Source organism: Cyprinodon tularosa, unplaced genomic scaffold, assembly GCF_016077235.1.
Source record: "Cyprinodon tularosa strain WSP-4 unplaced genomic scaffold, ASM1607723v1 ctg449, whole genome shotgun sequence".
NCBI lineage: Eukaryota > Metazoa > Chordata > Actinopteri > Cyprinodontiformes > Cyprinodontidae > Cyprinodon > Cyprinodon tularosa.
This window is the reverse complement of record NW_024039173.1, coordinates 257,882-279,334: the sequence shown is the minus strand read 5'-3', so window position 1 is coordinate 279,334 and position 21,453 is coordinate 257,882. Positions and strand designations below refer to the sequence as shown.

At 38.8% G+C, this 21,453-nt stretch overlaps 1 protein-coding gene across 1 annotated transcript; it reads left to right on the top strand.

Annotated features, from left to right (window-relative positions):
* Positions 1–3,319: 3,319 nt before the first annotated feature.
* si:dkey-166k12.1 (solute carrier family 22 member 13) lies at positions 3,320–20,573 on the top strand. The gene is made up of 10 exons (XM_038300363.1): positions 3,320–4,170; positions 9,445–9,548; positions 13,436–13,590; positions 14,981–15,149; positions 15,275–15,389; positions 16,507–16,613; positions 16,700–16,911; positions 18,952–19,060; positions 19,148–19,360; positions 19,469–20,573. The coding sequence occupies exons 1-10, from the start codon at positions 3,847–3,849 to the stop codon at positions 19,563–19,565; spliced, it is 1,605 nt and encodes a 534-aa protein (XP_038156291.1). The 5' UTR covers positions 3,320–3,846; the 3' UTR covers positions 19,566–20,573.
* Positions 20,574–21,453: the final 880 nt, after the last annotated feature.

Genomic DNA, 21,453 nt, shown 5'->3' with positions numbered 1-21,453 from the left:
CTCGGTGAAACATCAGAGAGGGACTGGAGCAGCCAGTGGGGCCGGGATGATGATGACGATGATGATGATGGGGAATATTCCAGGGATGGGCAGGAGCTGAGGCGCGCAGGCCGGGAGGAGAGAGCTGGGAGATGGGGGAGTGTGTCTGCAGCTCCGGCTGCTCAGTGAGAACCTCCACGGGTGTCCAAGTTGCGTCCAGGCCCGGTCCACCCCTTCGTCCTCCCATCCATCCCCCCTGTCTGTCCTTTCTCTTCTCCTATGAAGCCTGTTTGCAGTCACCGCGTCAGAGCGCAGAGGCAGCAGCGCTCCTGGGTCCCCTTTCAAAATAAAAGCTTCATGTAGGAAATACATGAGCGCTTTTCCTGATTCATACTTAAAAAAATATATCAGCTGTTTAGTTTTAAAATAATGAAACATTATCTTAATTTTGTGCTGATTTTTCACACAGAAAACATTAACTTACATTAAAGTTTCTCATAAGATTTTTTTAAAGCTTCATTAAAGAATTTTGTATTACAAGAAGATATAAGTTCAATTTCCAAAGAACAATCGCCAGAGGTTTGAACAAAAATAGTAATAATAAATAAATAAATAAAAAAAATAACTGAATATACTTAAAAACATTAAAGTGAAGACATAGAAGCATATAAGGGGATTACATAAATATTTTAAATTTAGAGCATAAAGTTTTAACAGCTTTTTTGTTGTTGGAAGAGGATAATGTACGTAGAGAAATAAATTGTTGCTTCCTTTAAGAAAGAAATACATGAGTGTTTAGTCAGAGTAATTTTACATTTATGGATATAAAATTTGGCCAACAGAAGCAAAAGAATACATTAAAAAATGGTCAGAGTGTTCTTTTCTATATTCTGTAATTCCAAATAAAACATCCTTAAAATAAAGTTCGAATTTATACTAAACATTGTCCAGAATGAAGCGACAAATACCTTGTAATCTTTCTAATAAGACAATGTTTTTTCCCCATATGACCTCATTCAACTTCCGGAACCAGCAGTTCCCCTCTGAACCAGCGGGTGGCAGCAGAGTACTCTAAAATGGAACATTCTGATTTGACATTTATTTATTTTTTCGTGTATCAACCATAAACTGAACAAAAGTACAGAAACTGTTAACAACTTATAGACCCCTTTCAGATATAACTGTAGAATCACAATAGCAGTAACCACTTACATTTTTGAATACATTTCTTTTTAAAATTACATTATTTTCCTTATTTTAAAGTTATTTTAAATCATTTTATGGGAAAAGTAATTATTTAAAAATGTAATCATGTATTAGGTAAATAGAAAAACGTACATGTTCTAATTTGTTTAAGTAAATGTTACCTCTGTTCATTTCATGATTCATTCATTTATTTCTTGAATAATTTATTTAATGATCACAGAAATTTACCTTCAACAAGGAGATTCTGTTCTCATCGCCTTGTTTGTTTGTTACAAAATAACTAAAAAAGTTATTGACAAATTTTGCTGAAATCTTTAGAGAAGATACATATTGTGACTGACAGAAAAGGATTACATTTTGGTAATGATCCGAATCACCATTTGTATTCAGGAACTTTATTGAAAGATTCTGCAAAAAACAGGTATTGATAAAGTAAAGGTAACAATATGTAAAAATTAGCTAATATGCAAAGGTCACACTTTTATTTTATAATAACTTTTGGCCATTCTTATACCTCAGGGATCACATCATAATAATTGTGGGAACCGATTTTTGGTGTCTTTCGACCTCCTGGGGGTCCCAACTAGTGTTGCACCGATACCGATACCAGTATTGGACGGGGCCCCGATACTGCCCTAAAATGGTGGTATCGGTATAGGCGAGTACCAACAAATAGGGCACCGATACCATTTTGAGAGCCAAAAGTTTATTCAACTATTGTCACCCATTCCAGGTAGGAAATAAAAAGTTCTACTGGATTCACTTTGTATTAAATTTTTTCCTGCTTCACAAAGGTAGGCAGCAGCTTGACAAAGCCATAATGGCAATTATTTTACATTATTATGGTATCGGTATCAGCCGATACTGCACAGCCAGGTATCGGGTATCGGTATCGGGGCCAAAAAATGGCATCGGCGCAACACTAGTCCCATCCCACACTTTAGAAACCCCTGTTCTTTGTAACCAGAGAGCAAAAGAACAACTGCTCAACCCATTTTATATGTATATTAAGCAAAACCATAGTTAGTTTAGACAGGATAAATATGTGCGTAGGTTTATACGCAAGGACTTTATTTGAGTGATTTATTTGCTCAGTCATTTTCATGTTATCAATGCTCTGTCTCCACCACTGAAGACATAAGGTCTCTGTAGACTTAGACAAACTTTATTGTCATTTTGTACAGCTCTCATATCCATTTTTTAAAGTGCAGCAGAGATCCTATGTAAACAAAATTCATGAATAACATTCGGTGACAAGTTTAATTCAATTTCCTTAAGAGTATTTAACTAATAACAATACCAATGCATTTATTTAGACATAGTAACAACTTTTATTTCGTTATTTCGTAAATGAACAGCAGCTTATCAGTGAAATAAACATTTCCATTCCATAAAGTGCAGCAGCAATTAAATGTAAACAGTGTGGGAGAAAAAAAAATGGTGCAAAACGCATTGATATGGAAGTTCAGAGCATTTCAACACAAATACATATGGTGCAAATATGCAGTATTTTAGTTTGGTGTAATCAGTAAGGGCATAGATGTAAAGAAAAACACAATATTACAATTAATGCATCATTTTAAATAAACGTTTTTATTTTTCTGTTTGAATGTTTACATTGTTGGACAAAGCATGACAGGCCTAATATGGAAGCAAATCATTACCATATTTCAAATGAAAAGGAATTTTCAGAAATGCTTTTTCTGTTTAAGAATGTGGCTGCATTGTTTGACTCATAAATGAAATTATTAATCAGTAATCCTGTTTGCATTTAATTTTCTTCTTCAAGAGTGCTCATCCTTTTACTTAATTAAAATGAAAAAGAAAAAGACATTTGAGATTTATTTTTCAAAATCTACCCCAGCAAATATATACCAAAATTCAATTTGAAATATAAAATTTGAAAATGAAAAAGCATTTCTGGAAATGCCTTTTCATTTGAAATATGGTAACGGTTTGCTTCCATAGACTAAGCCATTCATTTCCACAGATCAAATCTTCCAATCAGGAATATCCTCCAATCAAACAGTAGATGGCAGCAGAGAGCTGATGCCTTAAACGGCACGTGTTCCACGACCAATTTATGTAAATAAGATGCTGGAAAAACATTATTTTCACATTGGATCAGCGTCGGATGTCAAACAGTATAAGAAAAAACAACACATTAAATACTGTGTAATGAACGCGCCCGTGCGCTGAGCGCGTCCAGCCGCGCGCGCTCCGATCCATACATTGAAGCCTCTCTGAGCGGCTTTTGTAACAAGGCCCTTCCCTGAGCATTAAGTAACACACGCCACACCGCGCGTGCCTCCGCTGCCATCTATGCCTGTTAATTACAGTTAATTACACCGGTTCCCACCACCTCCGGCTGCAGGGGGGCTCTGCAGGCGCTGCATGAAGCAGAGGAGAAACTTTAATGAAATGCGCTCTCAGGCGTGAATCGGGAGAAGTCGTAGTTTGGAGAAAGCAGGTTGGATGCTGGGAAGATGATATAGGAATGGGATTGATGGAAGAGGACTTCATCGTTTTTCTTCTGCTTTCATGAAGGGAAACATCCACATTTTTACCTTTATATCATCGAAGTTTGCCCCTTAGTGCCTTTTCCCCAGTTTCCAGGTCAGCCTGATCCTCTCCAAAAAGATCCACCGCCTCCTCTTAAAGATGAATTTCGATCAGATCCTCTCTACCATCGACGGCTTTGGCAGATACCAGAAGATCCTCTACATCTGGATTTGTTTACCTCAAATCCTGCTTGCCTTCCACATGATGGTGAGCATCTTCACCGGAGCCACGCCGCCCTTTCACTGCAAGGAAAGCTCCACTTTAGGAGAAAACCAGGCAGATGCACCTTCAGGGAACCTGTCGGACTCTCCGTGCTTCTCCTCGGAGGTGATGCTGCTGCAGGGCAACCGGACGGAGCGCGTCCCGTGTGGCCAAGGATGGGTCTACAGCAGGGAGACTTTCCATAGCACCACTGTCACTGAGGTAGGCATGGATGGGTGAGATGCAGAAATAAGGCAAAGTTGCCACATGGCAGGGTATTGTGTAAATGGCTTCATGCATGGGGCTTTTTTTTTTTTTTTTTTTGGAGCTCCCTCACCCCCTCAAACAACCAGCACACTAACCATCTAAAACCTTTATTGCCTCAAAATATGTTTTATAGAATCTGCTGCAGATGTCCTGACCATATTTGAACAGGATATATTAATTATCAATGTGAAGATGCTCCATAAAGGCACAGGCATAACTTCCCGAAGGACTGGTGGGGACATGCCCTTACAAATAATTTCAATTCATAGAATTTTGCTCTCAGCAATATCTGGGTCAAATTTTTTAATTTGATTTTGCTGATTTTGAAGGAGGATGATCACTGATGTAGCTGAAAGGGAAAATGTCCATCAATCAATCCACATGTTTCTGGATGGACTGATGGATAGATGAAACTGAAATAGTGTCCATACTGGGGAGGCATGCTGTTGGCTATGCTGTGGGCATCAGCTATATTCATCCTTTTTTATACATTAATCTTTAACTACCCATACATATAAATATCACTATATTTTGGTTCTTTTGTGTTCTCAACTATAGGAAAATATTCAATAAATATATGTTTGAGTTTAATTTTGGAAAATGCAAACCCTATTAAAGCGTTTGTGTCGAGTAACTGTAGGTTCATCAGCCATACTGTCCCCACCAACTTTCATCACAAAGTTACAACCTAGTTACAGCATAAAGGAATGTCTGCAGATTACCTAAAGACCGCATGTTAGGTTTAATGACCCAAAAAACAAAATTTAACCTGAATGCATAGGCTGATTACTTGTATTTACACGTGTGTGAATTTAGTCAACATAAAAAAAAGCCAATGTCGAACCCCATTCACCAGGACCTGCAAATCATGCATTCATGTTTAAAACTCTTATTTTTTTAGTTTAAAGGAAGTAGTTCTTCTATTAATATGCTGTATTGACAGTCAGTGAAGACATTAAATAACTTTAATAATAACATTTAGCTGATATTTATGCTAAGGTTAAGGTCTAAATAAATAAATGGTTATCTCCCCACTTTCAATCTGGATGAAATATAATTTTTAATTCTGACACTGATATACTTCTGCTGATTAAATGTAAAATAATGCTGAAAATTTTGATTTAAAACACAGATTTCTACATAAAAAACATTTGTTGTTCTCTTTTTATTTTTTGTTAAACAAAGTTTTGTATTTTGAGCATGGCGATGTGCGCAACTTCCAGGAAGTGATTGCTCTGCTGAACCATTCAGAACAAGAAAAACCCTGCAACAAGACAAAAAATGCAATGTTTCCAATGAGTTTCTTAAATCTAACTGAAGATAAAGCATTATAATTATGTTTTCTTATTATTCTGTTTAAAAAGTCAGCAATTTTGATGCAATTATTTATGCAGTCCTGTAGGGTTCATAGTATCTGGAAAGTAGCCTGGATGGTGGTAATGTTTGTAACACAATGTGATCCCAGCCTGAGGCGTTTCTGTATTGACAATTTCTAAGTTTGAGTAAAAATGTCCTAATTTCTCGTAGTTTAATAGCTAAGGAAATTACTAATATAAGTGGAGTAAATTTAATAAACCAAACTGAGTGGAAATTGTTACTTTCCATTGTTTTGGTAAAATCTATCATTTTTTTATGTGTGCAGTTTATATTGCTTAAAAATAACACTTTAGTAACTCTTCAGTCTGTAACTATTTATCGGACAACAATGAGCAATATCAACCAACCAGGTTGAACAACTGTATTTTATTACAGCAGTTATTACCTTAACATTCCTCTCTGCAATCTTCAGTTGGATCTGCTTGGACTTTAGCAGCAGCTGCTCACTCCTGTTCATACTTTTCCTTTTTCTTAAATCAGTCCTACATGGACTTAGCCTTCAAACAACAGGAAACTTGTTTTCTAACAAAACAGACTGATGCCACCTGCTAATAAAAGGACCCTCTGGGTTGTGAGCCATGCTGAAAACCACCACTGCTTACTAAGCATTTATTATGGCAACTATTACAGAGCTAAGTATAGAACGGCCCCATCATTTTGACCAAATAATAACACCCTTCTGCATGGTTGTGACCCACCAAAACATGACTGACACACACACAGAGTTTCTGACAGAGAGAAAAAAAACAAACCACTAAGAACACAGATGATGATTTTTGGTTGTTGTTGTGCTTCCAGAAGGGCCTGCTACAAATAGTTTGCAACATTTAAGCACATTGTGGCCGTTTTGGCTCTCCTGCTTTTTAATTTTATCCCCTGAGCCTCCTTAAAAAAAACCCAAACATCTAATTTTGGTATTTTTCTATTCATATAAAAATGCCTTTTGGATATTCTTTACAGCCGCAGTTATTTTGTTATGTCTTGTGCCACATTTTTTAAAATTTGAATCATATGGGGATATTTTCAAATGCCTGTTTTTGTGCGAGCCCAGCAGTTTTTGAGCACAGATCATTGATACAGTAAAGCTGTATAAAGAATAATGTATAATTGTGTGCAGGTTGGATCCTCCTTCCAAGGGAGTATAGAACATAAAAGGCTGTAGAAAAATATTTAACTTAAGCAAATTTTGTCCCATTTCAGCCAAAAACTTTATTTGATCTTTTTGTGATTTTAGCGTAATCGACGAACATTACTAGTTTATAACCATGAGTAAGGAGAAAAATCTGAGAAGTGCATTACAGATACTAATATGTCAATAAAATCAGATCTATCCTCTCAAAATCAAATAATTACAGTGCAATTGCTAAGCATAGCAAGATCACCAAAACTGTCAGTCTAAGTGAGGTTAGCATTAATCACAGCTGCAGGTATGTGGACTACAGTAACTTTGGAGCAGTGGTTCACAAACCTCTCTTCCTGGGCCTCCCTTCAGATTGCAAAAAGCTTTCCCCCAAAGTTTTCTGAACTAAAGGTAGTCAACTGCAGTACATTAAATAATGCAGTTACAAAACTAAAACCTTCATAGTTCAGTTATTTTAATTTTAAGAGTTTATTTCACTCTTAAACAGAATTTTGTTATGGTTTTAATTAAGGATCTGACACACACGCAAATAGAGAGACCAGGGAAAAGTTCAACAGGTTTTATTGAGAGTTGGTGATAAGAGTCCAATGCTGCTCAGAACACTGTCGAACCGGAACTGGAAAATAAAATGGAAGATTCGCGGTTAGTTCAGGCTCAGTGGGAAATTTGTGTCTTAGACTTGAGGAAGGGAATTAAGGCTGTGGACTCACGTTTCCAGAAAACGGTGTCTCTTGTTGAATCCAGTTGGTGTGGGTTGTTCCAGTGAATGACTTGCTCGTTGGAGGGCGGACAGGGTTTACCCAGATTGCGGTTTTTCCTTGAGGAACGGAGGAGCTGACTGCCACTTAGTTTTCCTGTGGTACTTGAACGGTACTTGTGAAGATGAATCCCCTGCTCAGGGGACAAAAAATCCTTGGGGAAAAAGTTGATCCAAACCACTAGCTCGAATCCTCAGCTCAGTTTGGTGCTCAGAGAATCCTTCCAGTGGGAGAAGGTCCAAAACATCCAGTTTGCAGGATGACTTCCTGCCGAGAGGTTAAGACAAAACAACAAGGTTAAACTCAGGTTGACAAAAACTCAGTTTGACTCAGCAAATCTCAGCTTGGCTAGAGTACCCAAAACTGGCAAACACTCTGGCGTCGAGGTAGTGGCAGTCAGCAGCTTAAGACTCCTCAGGTAATGTGTTTGTGTGAGGAGGCCAACGAGAACGAGGCGCCGCCTGGTGGTGGAGGGAAGACAAACAAAAGCACAACCCACACAAACTGGATTCCTAACAAATTTAACATCGCTATCAATACATTTAAAGGGAATAGAAAATACAAAAACCCTTTATTGTAAAAAAAAAGAATAACTAAAAAAGTGTCCGTATTTATTAATTTCTATCAGCCCCTCCCCTGCTTTTACACTCAGGCCCCCCATGGGGCACGTCCCCCACCATGTGACTCATTGCAATGCAGGGACTTCCAGCTCAGACTCAAAAAAATCTGGATGAATAGAAAGAAAAAAAGCCATTAGACGGCCTGATGGGACAGGATTTCTAATTCATTGGGCATTTCTGCAACTTTGGTTTTCGAACAAAAAAATATGACAAAAATATCAAAAACTTGTGTATCATAGATGGCTGGAGACGGTTGCTATGGGAACAGTGCTGATGCTAAGAATACAAATCCAGTCTGAGTCCAAATTAAACTTTAGTCTTTGGATGAACAAACCTAATAGAGATCCCAGACTTAGACCAATAGTGGGCAATTGATTTGAACAGCACACAAAACAAACAAACAAAAATAATCATGTAATAACAGAAAAAAAAATTATAAGATGATTAAAAAAAGAAGAAATGTGACAGGGAGTTTAAGGACCAACATTAATAATAATAAAAAAACACAAAAAGATAGTAAAAACCTAACACAAAATATAAAATAAATAGATACATATTTAAAAGAATCAAAGAATTTAAAATGGAATCGAATTGCTGTTGGTATGAAAGAATTTGCATAGCGGTTTGTTTTACAGTAAGGCGTAATATAGCGGAGTCCTGAAGGCAACAAATAGAATTCATTTTTAAACCATTTTCTGATGAAGAGAGGATCAGTTCACCGCTTTTTGCAGTTTGTTAATTACAAAAGGAAGCAAGTCCCTCTGGTTCACTCCTATGATTTTAGGACAGATTTTACTACAGATAGTTTCAGCTGTAATCTCAGCGAAATGTGGTCCTACAATCGTTTCAACTGAAAAAAAACACATGCTTCAGTTTTCAGATTTTTATTTGTTAAACTTTTTCAGCTAATTGTGGAGTTTTATGTAGTTTTGGGCTGTTTTTTTCCCCCTTACACTAATGCAGGAATACATGTTGAAGTCCTCGATTGTAACAGGATAAAACGTGAAAGTGTTGAAGGGGTATGAATATTATTGTTAGACACATTCGCTCTTTACATCCTTTCATTTCCGTTCTTCTCCAGATGTCTTTAGAAAGATGTTTTAAACTATTATTAGAGGCCTAATGCTCTGCATGCATCCCTTCACCACCCAATCGCATCTCTCCTTTCAGCTATTACAGTAGTCCGTCTGTGGCACCATTAAACAATAAATGATGCATACACCCGATAATAAACAGCTCAAAAGTATAAAGATCCACCTGGACACACACGAGAAAAAAAGACACATAAGATTCATTGGGAAATTTTAAACTTTTCACTTTCTTCTTCTTCTAGTGGGACCTGGTGTGCAGCAAAGCTGGACTGAACAGCCTGGGATCATCCATCTACATGTCCGGCCTGTTGGTTGGATCTGTGCTGTTCGGAGCCATGGCTGACAGGTAAGGCTTTGCAGCTGTCCCTCAACCCCCCAAAGCTCTCTGACTCTGCGTCTGACGCTTGATCCGGGCGGATCTTCTGGATCAAAGGGTTGTTAAAGGGGGGCGTGCGCAGCTGGAGTCCTCTGGCATGTGCTTGTTATGTGTCAGTAGGGCAGCTGACAAACCACTGCGAGCTGGTTCACAAGTTAAAAATACACAAGGCTGTTTGACCTCTGCTGTAGGTGGCGCTGCTTTCAGCCCAAACAATTGCTGAAGAATGACCTTTTGAATTTTTGAACGACATAAATTTGATTAAATGACAGGTCGTACACTTAGATTCTAAATAGTTTTTAAACATTCCAACCTGTTTTTCTTTCAGCAAGGTTCCCAAACTAAAGTTTTTTTTTAGCTTACATGCTTATATTTGATTAAGAAATCCAGCCATGAACTGGCTGTGAGGTTTGGTTTTTATCTTGTAAGTCAGTGTGGAAGAAAAGCGCTGATGTAACCAAGACGATTTATTGGGACAGGTTGTCAAGATCAAGGGCCAGGAAAGAGGCGGAGCCACAAAGAATGAAATTATATCAGAGCACCGATGATAAGATGTTTCTTAATGACAGAAAATGTTGTGTAAAACAGGATAAAACAACAAAGCGACTAATGAAAAAACAAAAGGCGGTAAATTCCATAATTATAATTATTTTCAGTTAAACAGCTTATTTTTACTTTGTAAAAAAAACACACATTAAAAGTAATTAAACATCTCTATCAATACTTTATTTTCAAAAACCTCTCAAAATGGGTCCTTTATTTTTTTCCACCATGTCCCCTCCTATAATTACAGAGGAGAAACTCCTCTTTTTAACAGGAAGAAACCTCCATCAGAGACAGGTTCAGTGTGAGCGGCCTGCAGCTGAGGCTAACTGGGACTTCAAAAAGACAGTAGTAGACATAGAATATGAACAAAGAAGCACTGATTCATAAATACTATCTATGTTAGAGATGGTAAGTTTAAACTTGATTGGTGGTTCTATCTAGAAAAGAAGCAGTTAAATAGATGATTTTTGGGCCAGTTTTCATATCAAAGGGATGAAAGAGAGCATATTTAGTTTGTCACAATAAAAGCTGAGCCTTTATCTGTGTCTATGAGAGAAACAGAACTAAACACTTAAAAATGGGCAATATGATCGGTAATCTGAGTTATTGATGGCAGTAGCTAAGTTGAGGCTTCCCTCAGGATGGAAAATAAGTCACCAATTTTCGTTGACATTAATAAGCCCAAGTTATCCATACAAAGAAAGAAACCATGAAAAATAAAATCAGAAATTAAGTAATGAGTAATAATGTGAAATACCAACAGAAAAAATGTATTAAACACATGCAGAAAGGGAAGTGAAAGAGACCAGCTGAAATCAATCAGTGATCAGAAAGCCACCCTGCCCCTCGTCAGGGATAACGAAAAACAGCTGATGGGCTCTAAAAAGGTGTGTCATCACCAAGGTGTCACACAAGTAACATCTTATGATCAAAAGCAAAACCTTATCCAAAGATCTTCACAATCTTATTGTTTTAAAACTTCCTGATGGCTGATTGGTTACAGAAGGATTTCTAAACTCCTTAATGTCCAGCGAACGCTGCTGGGGTCGTTATCTGGAAGTGTATGGATCATCATTCCACCATAAACTGACTATAACCGGCTGCTCCTCAATAGATTTCTGTCCAAGGAGGGAAAAATAAGCATGTCTTTCTGTACAGATTGAGCCTTAAAGCTTATTTCTAACAACAAATGCTTTTGTACAAATTATTAAATAAATATCAATAAACAAATCAATACTTTTTCCCTGTTTATTCCCGATATTAGCTTAGAGATTTATCTTTTTGAAGATATTAAAACCACAATGATTAAATCTTTTTTAATGCATATTTTTTAAAAATCAGCGTTTGAACATCCAGTTATCCACCTGCCTGGGCAGGTTATTCTCACAAGGGAATGCGATTTATGCTATGATTTATGGATTTTAAAAGAATTTTAGTGAATTTCAGCAACATACAATATGAAAGAAAACATCAGTACCAATCATTTATAAAAAATAAAAAAAAACTCATGGTAGAAAGAAATCAAAACTGAAACATCAGTTGATGGATAATATGTTTGCCAGTCAGAGCACAGCTCATACTTTGATGGTAGAGGGAGAAATGATGGAGAACTATCGCCTCCTAATAAAGAGTCATGAATCCAGTCTCAACTTCTAAGCTGTAAATAATGATGTAGAAAATAACATTCGTTTTTTAAGAGATTTTTATTCTACAAGTGATGCCTAGGCAGAAGTTCTACTAAATAAACTGGATCAATTAGCCTCATGCAATCAAGGGGTGTGTTTGATTTTAAAGGCTGCATCCTCCAAGGACCCGGTCTACCTGGACTGGGTCCTTGGAGGTCCATAAAAAGGAGACCAGAAGAGTTTGGCTATGGATTCAAACAGGACCAGCCCTCTTCGGTATTCACTGTCTGTATGCTCTGTTGCCTAGCAACCGTAACAGTTGATGCACAAAGCAGACAAAGAATGGATACCGAAATGCTCACTACTGTTCTGGGTGCTAATAACATTTCCGAGGACCTCCAGCAGCAGTACCATCGTCATGAATATCAGATTTATAGTCCCCACACTGCAGAGATATTCAAGACAAATTTCAGCCAAACCCATTTACACAGTGACAGATAAAAACTTTTCAATAAACCTAACGTTACCCGCCACAAATCTGACTCAATAACCATTTCAAAAACTATTTTCATTTATTTCAGACTGAACTGAACTACAATTTCAATATTCACCACTGTTCAGCATTATTTACCTTTTTCCTCTGAGCACGGAGGAGCCGGATTGCTTGGACTCACAATGAATCACAGGATACCCAAAGTTATGTGGGACACCGGACCCGTCATTCGAAATGGGCAAAAAGAATACATTCGAACTCAGCATTTGATTCTGATGACCCAGATTCAGCCCTCCTTCATCCATTTCTCCACCATCATTCCAAGCTCCACCTAGCTCCCTCTCGATGCTGCTGCCTATTGAAGTAATTCTCGGGAATCATCTCCAGCCAGTCTGGCAGAAGGCTACCTTGTTGAGACTGGTTCTGTGAGAGATTTCTTCCCAAGAGGAGTTTATTTCTCTCCAATGTCGCTTTATAGCATGCATCCTTCTTCATACCATCTCCGGTTCACCACCAGTTTCAGGTCTAGGGCTTCATTCCTGTTCTCAATCATCTCAATCATGGATGTAATCAAAGTGAAATTCATTGTTAATGTACCCCTCCGAGGCCTGAGTAGCAAAGACTTAAAGAATAGTGTTTCAATAAAACTCTTCCTTCTTATGTTTTTCAAGCTTAATTGTAAATATTCAGAATATCCTTACACAAATCATTTTTTTTTCATAATGTGGATACAGTCATGATAAATACATATTTTTAGTTATATCGTCCTTCTATTAAACAATAGAAAAGGTTGATACATTGGGGTGAATATCTTTTGCCATTCAATTCAAATTCAGTACTTTATTAATCCAAAAGTGGAATTAAATGTTACATAAACACAAACGTGACATTTTTTATCCAGGTGTTTATAGCTTTAGGCAGGAAGGATCTTCTGTATTCTGTCTGTCTTGCAACGGATCTGTGGAAGCCTCTGACTGAAGATGCTCTGTTGTTGATTAAAAATCTTCTTAAGAGGATGCTCACTGTTTTCCATAATGTTCTTCACTTTATGAAGAATTATTCTTTGTGACATCATCCCCTGAGGAGATCCTAAAACAGAGCTGGCCTTCTCAAATAACTCATTGGGCTTTTTAAAGTAATCAGCTCTGATGCTGTGGGGACTAATGTCCATCTGTCCTTTCTCTCCCTGGAAGGTACGGCCGGCGTTTCGTCCTGCTGCTGTCCATCGCTCTGCAGACTGTGTTCGGAGTGGCTGTAGCTTTTGCACCCAACTTCCCGGTCTATGTGATTCTTCGCTTTGCAGTTGGGACCACCATATCAGGAGTCATTATCAATGCTTTTATTCTTGGTATAAAGCTTTTTTCTGTTTTATTTATAGTTTTTAGAACACATGCCTTTTTTCAAGCAGCTCTACCAAGCCTGGTTCTACTAAATAAAATTCCCAAAGGTTTTTTTCAGCCCTACCCATAATTGATCCTACTTACACCTGAGCAGGACAAAAAAAAAGCCAGCTCTGGTGCTGAAAAAACAGTCATGTAAATGTTTGAAAATGGGTGAAATGGAGGCAAAATAAATCAATTCACTTGCAAACAAATGTGCTTAGATGGATGGGACTCTATGTTACTTAAAAATATCAGCACTCCGACTACAGATTGCTCTAATGGGAGCCGACAGGATAGACAAAAACTCCTGGATAAAATGTCGTTTTTCAGGAAAAACTAGAAAATGTATGGTTGGTTCTTATTTAAGCCTGTTTTGTTGTTAATAAATCAAAGAAGCTGTAACAAACACACATATATAAGTTATGAAAAAGGAAAAGAAAGAAAAAAATATGAGTAAAACAATAAAAAATAGAAAAAATAAAGTGGTCAGCAGGATGGAAACACAAAATCCCAGACAAAAAAAATAAATAAATAAATATTATTTTGAAGGTAGTTAGGCAGGACAACTGATATACAACATTATTTTTAAAATAACAAACAAAAAAACATGTCCAAATAGAGACAATAACATGAAATACTACAAACCAAAACTGCAGTCAGAATAATTAAAGATAATAAAGCATCCCTGTTTATGAGCTTGACAAAAGGACCTCAGAGTTCTGCAAGTTTAAAATGACTGTCAGCCAGTTTATAGAAAACATTAGAAGATTGTTTGTTTATGAGAGATTAAAAGCAAGTTATTTTTATTTAACATGGAAAAAATATCAATCAATTAGTTCACTCAAATAAGACCATGCTGCAATATCTGGGCAACAAACACCTTTCTTTATGAAATAATTGAAGAATATACATATAAAAAGTATCGTTTGTCCAATATAAGTACAGTATGGTAGAGGATCTGTAATGCTGTGGGCCGGTGTGATTGAGTACAATTTATCATTAAATCTCTATAATAGAGTGAAAATGGTTGATAAGCTTAAAAATTTTGATTAAATCAATAGAAAAATTCTGCTATTGACAAGGCTTAGGTCTACATTACATTTGGTTTGGAAGAGGTTCTATGCATTCAACAAAATTGATGGTTAGGTTTGAATAATTTGCAGCAGCAGCTATTTCATTTCACCTGTTTATTATTGTTGTCTGCAAAAGATATTAATTTGATGTTTTCTTTTTAATCCTTGCCACTATATCCTCCACCTCACAGCTCCAAGCCTCAGTCAAACCCAAAACCCACGATTCGTCCTCTCCTCTCCCTTCCTTTTGTCCCCGAAACCTCCTTAAATCCTTCTCCACCAGGAACCGAGTGGACATGTACCAAGAGACGCATGCTGGCGGGCATCATCACAGACTACGCCTTTGGCCTGGGTTACATGCTGCTTGCTGGGGTGGCCTACCTCATCCGGGACTGGAGAAAGCTGCAGCTCGCTATATCGGCCCCGGGCTTCCTGCTTATCTTCTACATACGGTGGGAGGTGCAAATAACATCTAAACATTGGATCTACTGTGCATTCATGGTGTAGATGAATGCCCTCCCTGTGGCGCGCACTTCCTCCTCATCCTTTATGTCGGCGTGATCTTGTCTCCCGTCAGGGTGCTCCCCCAGTCAGCGAGATGGTTGCTGGCCAACGACAGGAGAGAGGAGGCCATCGCTCTCCTTCGCAAAGCAGCCCTTGTTAACGGCCGAGTCCTACCTCCTTCTGTCCAGGTGTGTGTTAAACAAGACAGGTCAGCTCTAGAAATAGGAGTCTGGATCAGTGTGAATTTGACAAGAGAGATAAATAGATATCCTCTTCTTTAGTGTAGTTGTTCCATTTTGCCGCTATTTCTATAAAATACAAAACGAGGAGAGATTAAAACCTCGGGTCGGTTCATGTTCGGTAAATCTTACCACAACTTGAATGTTTTTTCAACTGCGTTATGAATTTATCTGGTCATATTGCAAGATGAATCTAATTTTAGACTAATCTGATTCAAGCTCAAAATAGCCCTGATTGAAGGCTGAAATATAGACTTAGATAGCCTAAGAAACCAGGAAGTAAACATTGTTCATATACAGGATTTATTTATATATTTAGAAATGACTCTTCTCGAAAGAGTCGTACAAGAAGTGGATGTGAAATGTTGCAGTGGATGACTAGCAAAAGCCTGAAAGCTTCGGGCATCATCATTTCCTCTTTGATTGTTTGTTTGTTGTTGGTTTTATAGCACTCAATGTTGCATTAAGGTTAGATAACTTAGCCACCATATAGAGCTGCAATTGTTTGATTGTTTGATGATAATCAGGGAGTGATGGTGCAGCAAATAGGATGTCAGATCTGAAACATTTCCACGTTTTGTGATGTTAAAACATCATGTGATGGGTTTCAGGATGGCAGCAAAAGGCTGGATTTTGCATGGTCTCCCTGTACATGTTTGGATTCTCTCTAGGTACTCCTGTGTCCTCCTACACCCAAATGCCATACTATTTTCTTTATATTGGCTAAGGTTTCAGGGCATGTGTGGTCGTTCATCCTGTCTTTTTTTCTTTACATTTAAAACTATGTGCTACTTATAAAGCTAAATGCTAATAAAGTGCATACAAAGGTTCGGTACTCTTTGTTACCTTTTGTTCAGGTCTTTCAGTGTTCTTGTTGCAGCCCTCCTCTCTTTAAGTTTTCCCTCTTTCCAGAACCAAAGTGAATTTTCTACACCCAAAATGATTTCCAGACTAGCATGGAGATGTCCTGTCTGCAGAAATAAAGGGACTAAACAGTCAGAAAAAAAATATATAATGCATTATTTTAAATGTGAGAATTTACTTTTGTGTTAATATTGCATATCAGGCTGAAAAGTGGGAGTTTTTAGGTGGTTCGAAGCGAAGCCACTCACCAATGGATCTAGTCCGGACCCCACAGATGAGAAAGAGAGCCCTTATTTTGTTCTACATCTGGTATGTTCTGACTGGTTTTCTCAGCGCTGTTCTGGAATACTTCTGCTTCTTTCACCATCTTTTTTCTCCTTTCTTTACTATTATAGGTTTGTGAATGTGCTGGTATATTATGGGTTGTCCCTGGGTGTCTCCCGGTTAGGGACAGACCTCTACCTGACCCAGTTTGTGTTTGGGTTGGTTGAGATCCCAGCCCGCACTCTGGTCCTGGTCGTCCTGCCCCTCAGTCGACGCCTCACCCTGAGTGGCTTCCTGGCTATCGGCGGTCTCGCCTGCTTGTTGATGCTGGTTGTTCCTGCAGGTACGGTGGAGATTATAGTTTGGAGAATAGAAGAAGAAAATCTCTTAAACCAGTGAACGCTTTCAGGAGAACAGTGCAGCTTCGTTTCAAGGGGTTTTTACCCAGACTGGAAAAGATTGGATTTTAAGTTGGATGTTTTCCTTAAGGATTAAAGAAATATCTCCATCCATCCATCTGTGCTTCCATCCATCTACCAACCAACCAACTGTTCATCCATCCACTGATTTATCCATTTGTTCATCATCTGTTCATCTATCCATCCATCTATCATTCCATCCATCCAACCAACCATTCATCCATCCATTGAATCATTCCATCAGTTCATCTCATCCGTCTATCCATCCATCCATCCATCCATCCATTTATCTGTCCGTCTATCCATCAATCCATCCATCCATCCATCCATCCTTTCATCCATCTCTCCATCCATGCATCTATTCATCCATCCATCCAACCATCCATTGGTCTGTCCATCCAACAAACAACCAACCAAATGATTATCCATCCATTAATCCATCCATATCTGCATCCATCCATCCATCCATCCATCCATCTGTTCATCCATCCGTCTGTACGTTCAACCAACAACCAACCAACCGTTCATCAGTCTATTCATCTGTCTCTCCATTCCGTTCATTCCTCTGTCCATCCATCCATCACACCAACCAACTGTTCATCCGTCCATTAATCCATCCATCCATCCATCCATCTGTACGTTCAACCAACAACCAACATTCATCAGTCTATTCATGTCTCTCCATTCCGTTCATTCATCTGTCCATCCATCCATCACACCAACCAACTGTTCATCCGTCCATTAATCCATCCATTTGTCCATCCATCTATCCATCCGTTTTTCCGTTCATGCATCATCCATTCATCCATCTGTTTATCTATTCGTTTATTCATCTGTCCGTTCATCCGTCTGTGCATCCATCTCTTCATCCATCCATCCAGCAATTCCTCCATCCACTCATTCATCCATCCATCCGTTCAACTGTTCGTCCATCCGTCTGTTCATCCATCCAACCATCTGTTCATCTATCCATCTTTCCATCCATCCATCCATCTGTCTGTACATTCAATCAACAACCAACCAACCGTTCATTAATCTATTCATCTGTCTCTCAATTCCGTTCCTTCTGTCCATCCATCCATCACACCAACCAACTGTTCATCCGTCCATTAATCCATCCATTTGTCCATCCATCTATCCATCCGTTTTTCCGTTCCTGCATCATCCATTCATCCATCTGTTTATCTATCCGTTCATTCATCTGTCCGTTCATCCGTCTGTCCATCCATCCATCCATCCATTTGTCTGTACATTCAACCAACAACCAACCAACCCTACATTAATCTATTTATCTGTCTCTCAATTCCGTTCATCCGTCTATCCATCGATCCATCCATCCATCCATCACACCAACCAACTGTTCATCCACCCATTAATCCATCCATTTCTCCATCCATCTATCCATCCGTTTTTCCGTTAATGCATCATCCATTCATCCATCTGTTTATCTATTCGTTCATTCATCTGTCCGTTCATCCGTGTGTGCATCCATCTCTTCATCCATCCATCCATCCATCCATCCATCCATCCAGCAATTCCGCCATCCATCTCATCTATCCATTCATCCACCTGTCCATCCATCCTTTCAACCGTCCGTCCATCTATCTGTTCATCATTCCGTCTCTCTGTTCATCCATCCATCCATCCATCCGTCTGTACATTCAACCAACAACCAACCAACCAACCGTTCATTAATCTATTTATCTGTCTCTCCATTTCGTTCATCCGTCTATCCATCCATCCATCACACCAACCAACTGTTCATCCACCCATTAATCCATCCATTCATCCATCTGTTTATCTATCCGTTCATTCATCTGTCCGTTCATCCGTCTGTGCATCCATCTCTTCATCCCTCCATCCATCCATCCATCCATCCATCCATCCATCCATCCATCTATCCTGATGGATGGATGAAGGTGAAGCTCTGCTCCTGCTTATCTTTATACTTGTTTTCCATATAGATCATCCTAACGTCCTAACTGGGCTCGCCATGGTAGGGAAGTTTGGTATAACGGCTTCATTTGCTGTCATCTATGTATACACCGCTGAGATTTTCCCCACGGTTGTGAGGTAGGACTTTCATGTTGTTTTCACCAAGTGATTTAAGGTTTCCTTTGAGACCCAATCCCACAGCCGGTGTCTCTGTTGTACCTGCAGGCAGACAGGAATAGGCATGTCCAGCATGTTTGCAAGGATGGGAGGTGTGTTAGCGCCTGCTATAAACATGCTACATAACCACAGCCCCACCACACCGCTCATCATCTTCGGCACTTCCCCCCTTCTGGGAGCCATTCTCGCCTTGGCACTACCTGAAACTGCTGACCGACACCTGCCGGACACCCTGGAGGACGTAGAGAACTGGGATGTCAGGTATTTGCCCTTTGTTCTTATCAGAAAAAATCTCAATAAGACTCTTTGAAGTTGACGGCATCAAGGTACCTTTAAAGGTTTTTAATATATTTTTTAAATTTCTGACAGGTTGACTCCGATTTTGGAAAACCTTGAACCAGATGAAGATTTCGGCCCAACAGAGAGCAGCTCCGAAAAGCAGGAACTTCAACATCTAGCCAGCTAGAACTCTCTTTTTGCCGTAGCAAAGACGACCTCGGTCCGTCAACATAACATTTCACTGCCTCAGATCTATATCTAACACACTCAGTCAACATCTATGCAACTACATGTCAGGAAGTGGTTATGAGCTCTATGCAAGAAGGCCAGTTATGTTTCAGAAACCATGCAAGCACAAGGTATTCACATACACACAAAGAGGGCACTCAGCTTCCCTGCCAAGACCAATAAAAAGCTCACTTTTTGAAGCAGACGAGGTAAGAACCAATATTCCGGCATAGCTGCAGTCAACACTTTTGTTTGACCGCTACCCAATTTGTACATCTAACCCAGTTTATGAAGAAGATCGAATAATAGAGTCCTATAGGAAATAGCAACTCACTCTGGGAGTTTGCAGAAATGTTTGCATGTTTGTACACTTTTATAAACTGTTTTGTAGAACTGCATTCAGAGAGAGGAGAACTAGCAGATCAACAGCTATGTTACAAGCTCCACAGAGCCACAGCTAAAAGCAGAAACACCTCTCACATCGAAGCATTTATGTGTAATAGCATATGGTTTTGTTGTCTTAGAAAGGTTAAGAATTTTGTAAGTACAATCTCTGATAAGCAAAACATTTTACAGTGTCAATTCCTATTAAATAACCACTAAATTCAGTAGTGTATAGGAAATGTCGCCATGGATTATCAATTAGATTTAATCATTAGTTTTAGTCCATCTTTTCTTTAACTTCAGTTCACCTCAGACATTAATTTAGACAAAACTCTATTGCGTCGGTTTAGCAGATTTGGTGCAGGTGTTTGCTTTTTATTTTGTATGAGCCAGTTTCCTGAACCATCCACTACCGTGCATAACATTTGTTCTGAATTCTTCTGTTAATGCCAGTCATCTGTAACCTGACTCCGCCAGATGGATTTACTTCGCATATCCATCTGGAAACCTTCCGTTGAAGTAATTTTGGGAAGGGGCGAAAATACTGGTTAGCTGATTGGCCTATGTTGGTGATAGACGGGCCAAATAAACCAATCAGATCAACGAAGCATATGACGTACTAACAGAGCGACGATGAAAACACAACCACAAGCCAGGCTACTCTTGCCAAAACCAGTCAGGAGAAGAGCAAAAACATCTTTTCCTCTGAGAAAAGCCTCCAGAGCAGTGTTTTGCTCTTCTTTCAGTGAAGAAATACTCTGTAATTCCGATAAAACTTGCTCGATAGCCACGCTAACGCTAGTTTCATCGGCTGAAGCCGCCATGTTCTTTAGACTGAACTGTTGCGCTTCTTGTTGTGTCACACCTCAACCCGCCTCAAAGCCAACGCTGATTGGACGTTCGTTTAGTGAACGGCTCCAAATTTTCTTTAACGGAGAGTCTGCAGAGTGATCTGTGAGTGAAACCTTGAAAGCTCATGAGATCAGGATGGTCTCACGAGGCTAAGTCATCTGTAGTTTGTTATTCCCACAAATCATGTTTGTTTTTTTTAGATACAACTTTACAAAACAAAAGGCGTCGCTGATGCTGGTTATCCTCCCCTTCTTGTTTTTAATATGTACTGAACTGAGCCACCAGCCATGGGAGGTTTTGTATTTAATACATATCCACTAGAAGGAGATATCAGGCCAACTTTGAAAGCCTGATTTAAAGTGATTTTTTTAAAGTTCTAGACATAATTTTTTATAGTCTGCTATAAGGAAATGTGATGATAGGATTCCAGGGAATAAATCTATCAGCAGGTTTCTTTGAGTTATTTGGTTTGATCGAGGGCTCATATTTTGTAAAAACCAGAGTCTTCTATCCCTTTAAGCCTTAAAAATGCTAAACTATCAAGGAAAATAAAGTGAGAGGCATATTTTTAATATGTGAGTCAGAAATAGAAAATGTTACGGAAGACATGA

What these genes read in the sequence shown, in the direction of transcription:
- si:dkey-166k12.1 (XM_038300363.1), top strand. Translation starts at nt 3,847, where the DNA reads ATGAATTTCGATCAGATCCTCTCTACCATCGACGGCTTTGGCAGATAC. An exon ending in GATGCTGGTTGTTCCTGCAG is followed by an intron (nt 16,912 to 18,951) that starts GTACGGTGGAGA and finishes TTTTCCATATAG; the next exon opens with ATCATCCTAACGTCCTAACT. An exon ending in GTAGAGAACTGGGATGTCAG is followed by an intron (nt 19,361 to 19,468) that starts GTATTTGCCCTT and finishes AATTTCTGACAG; the next exon opens with GTTGACTCCGATTTTGGAAA.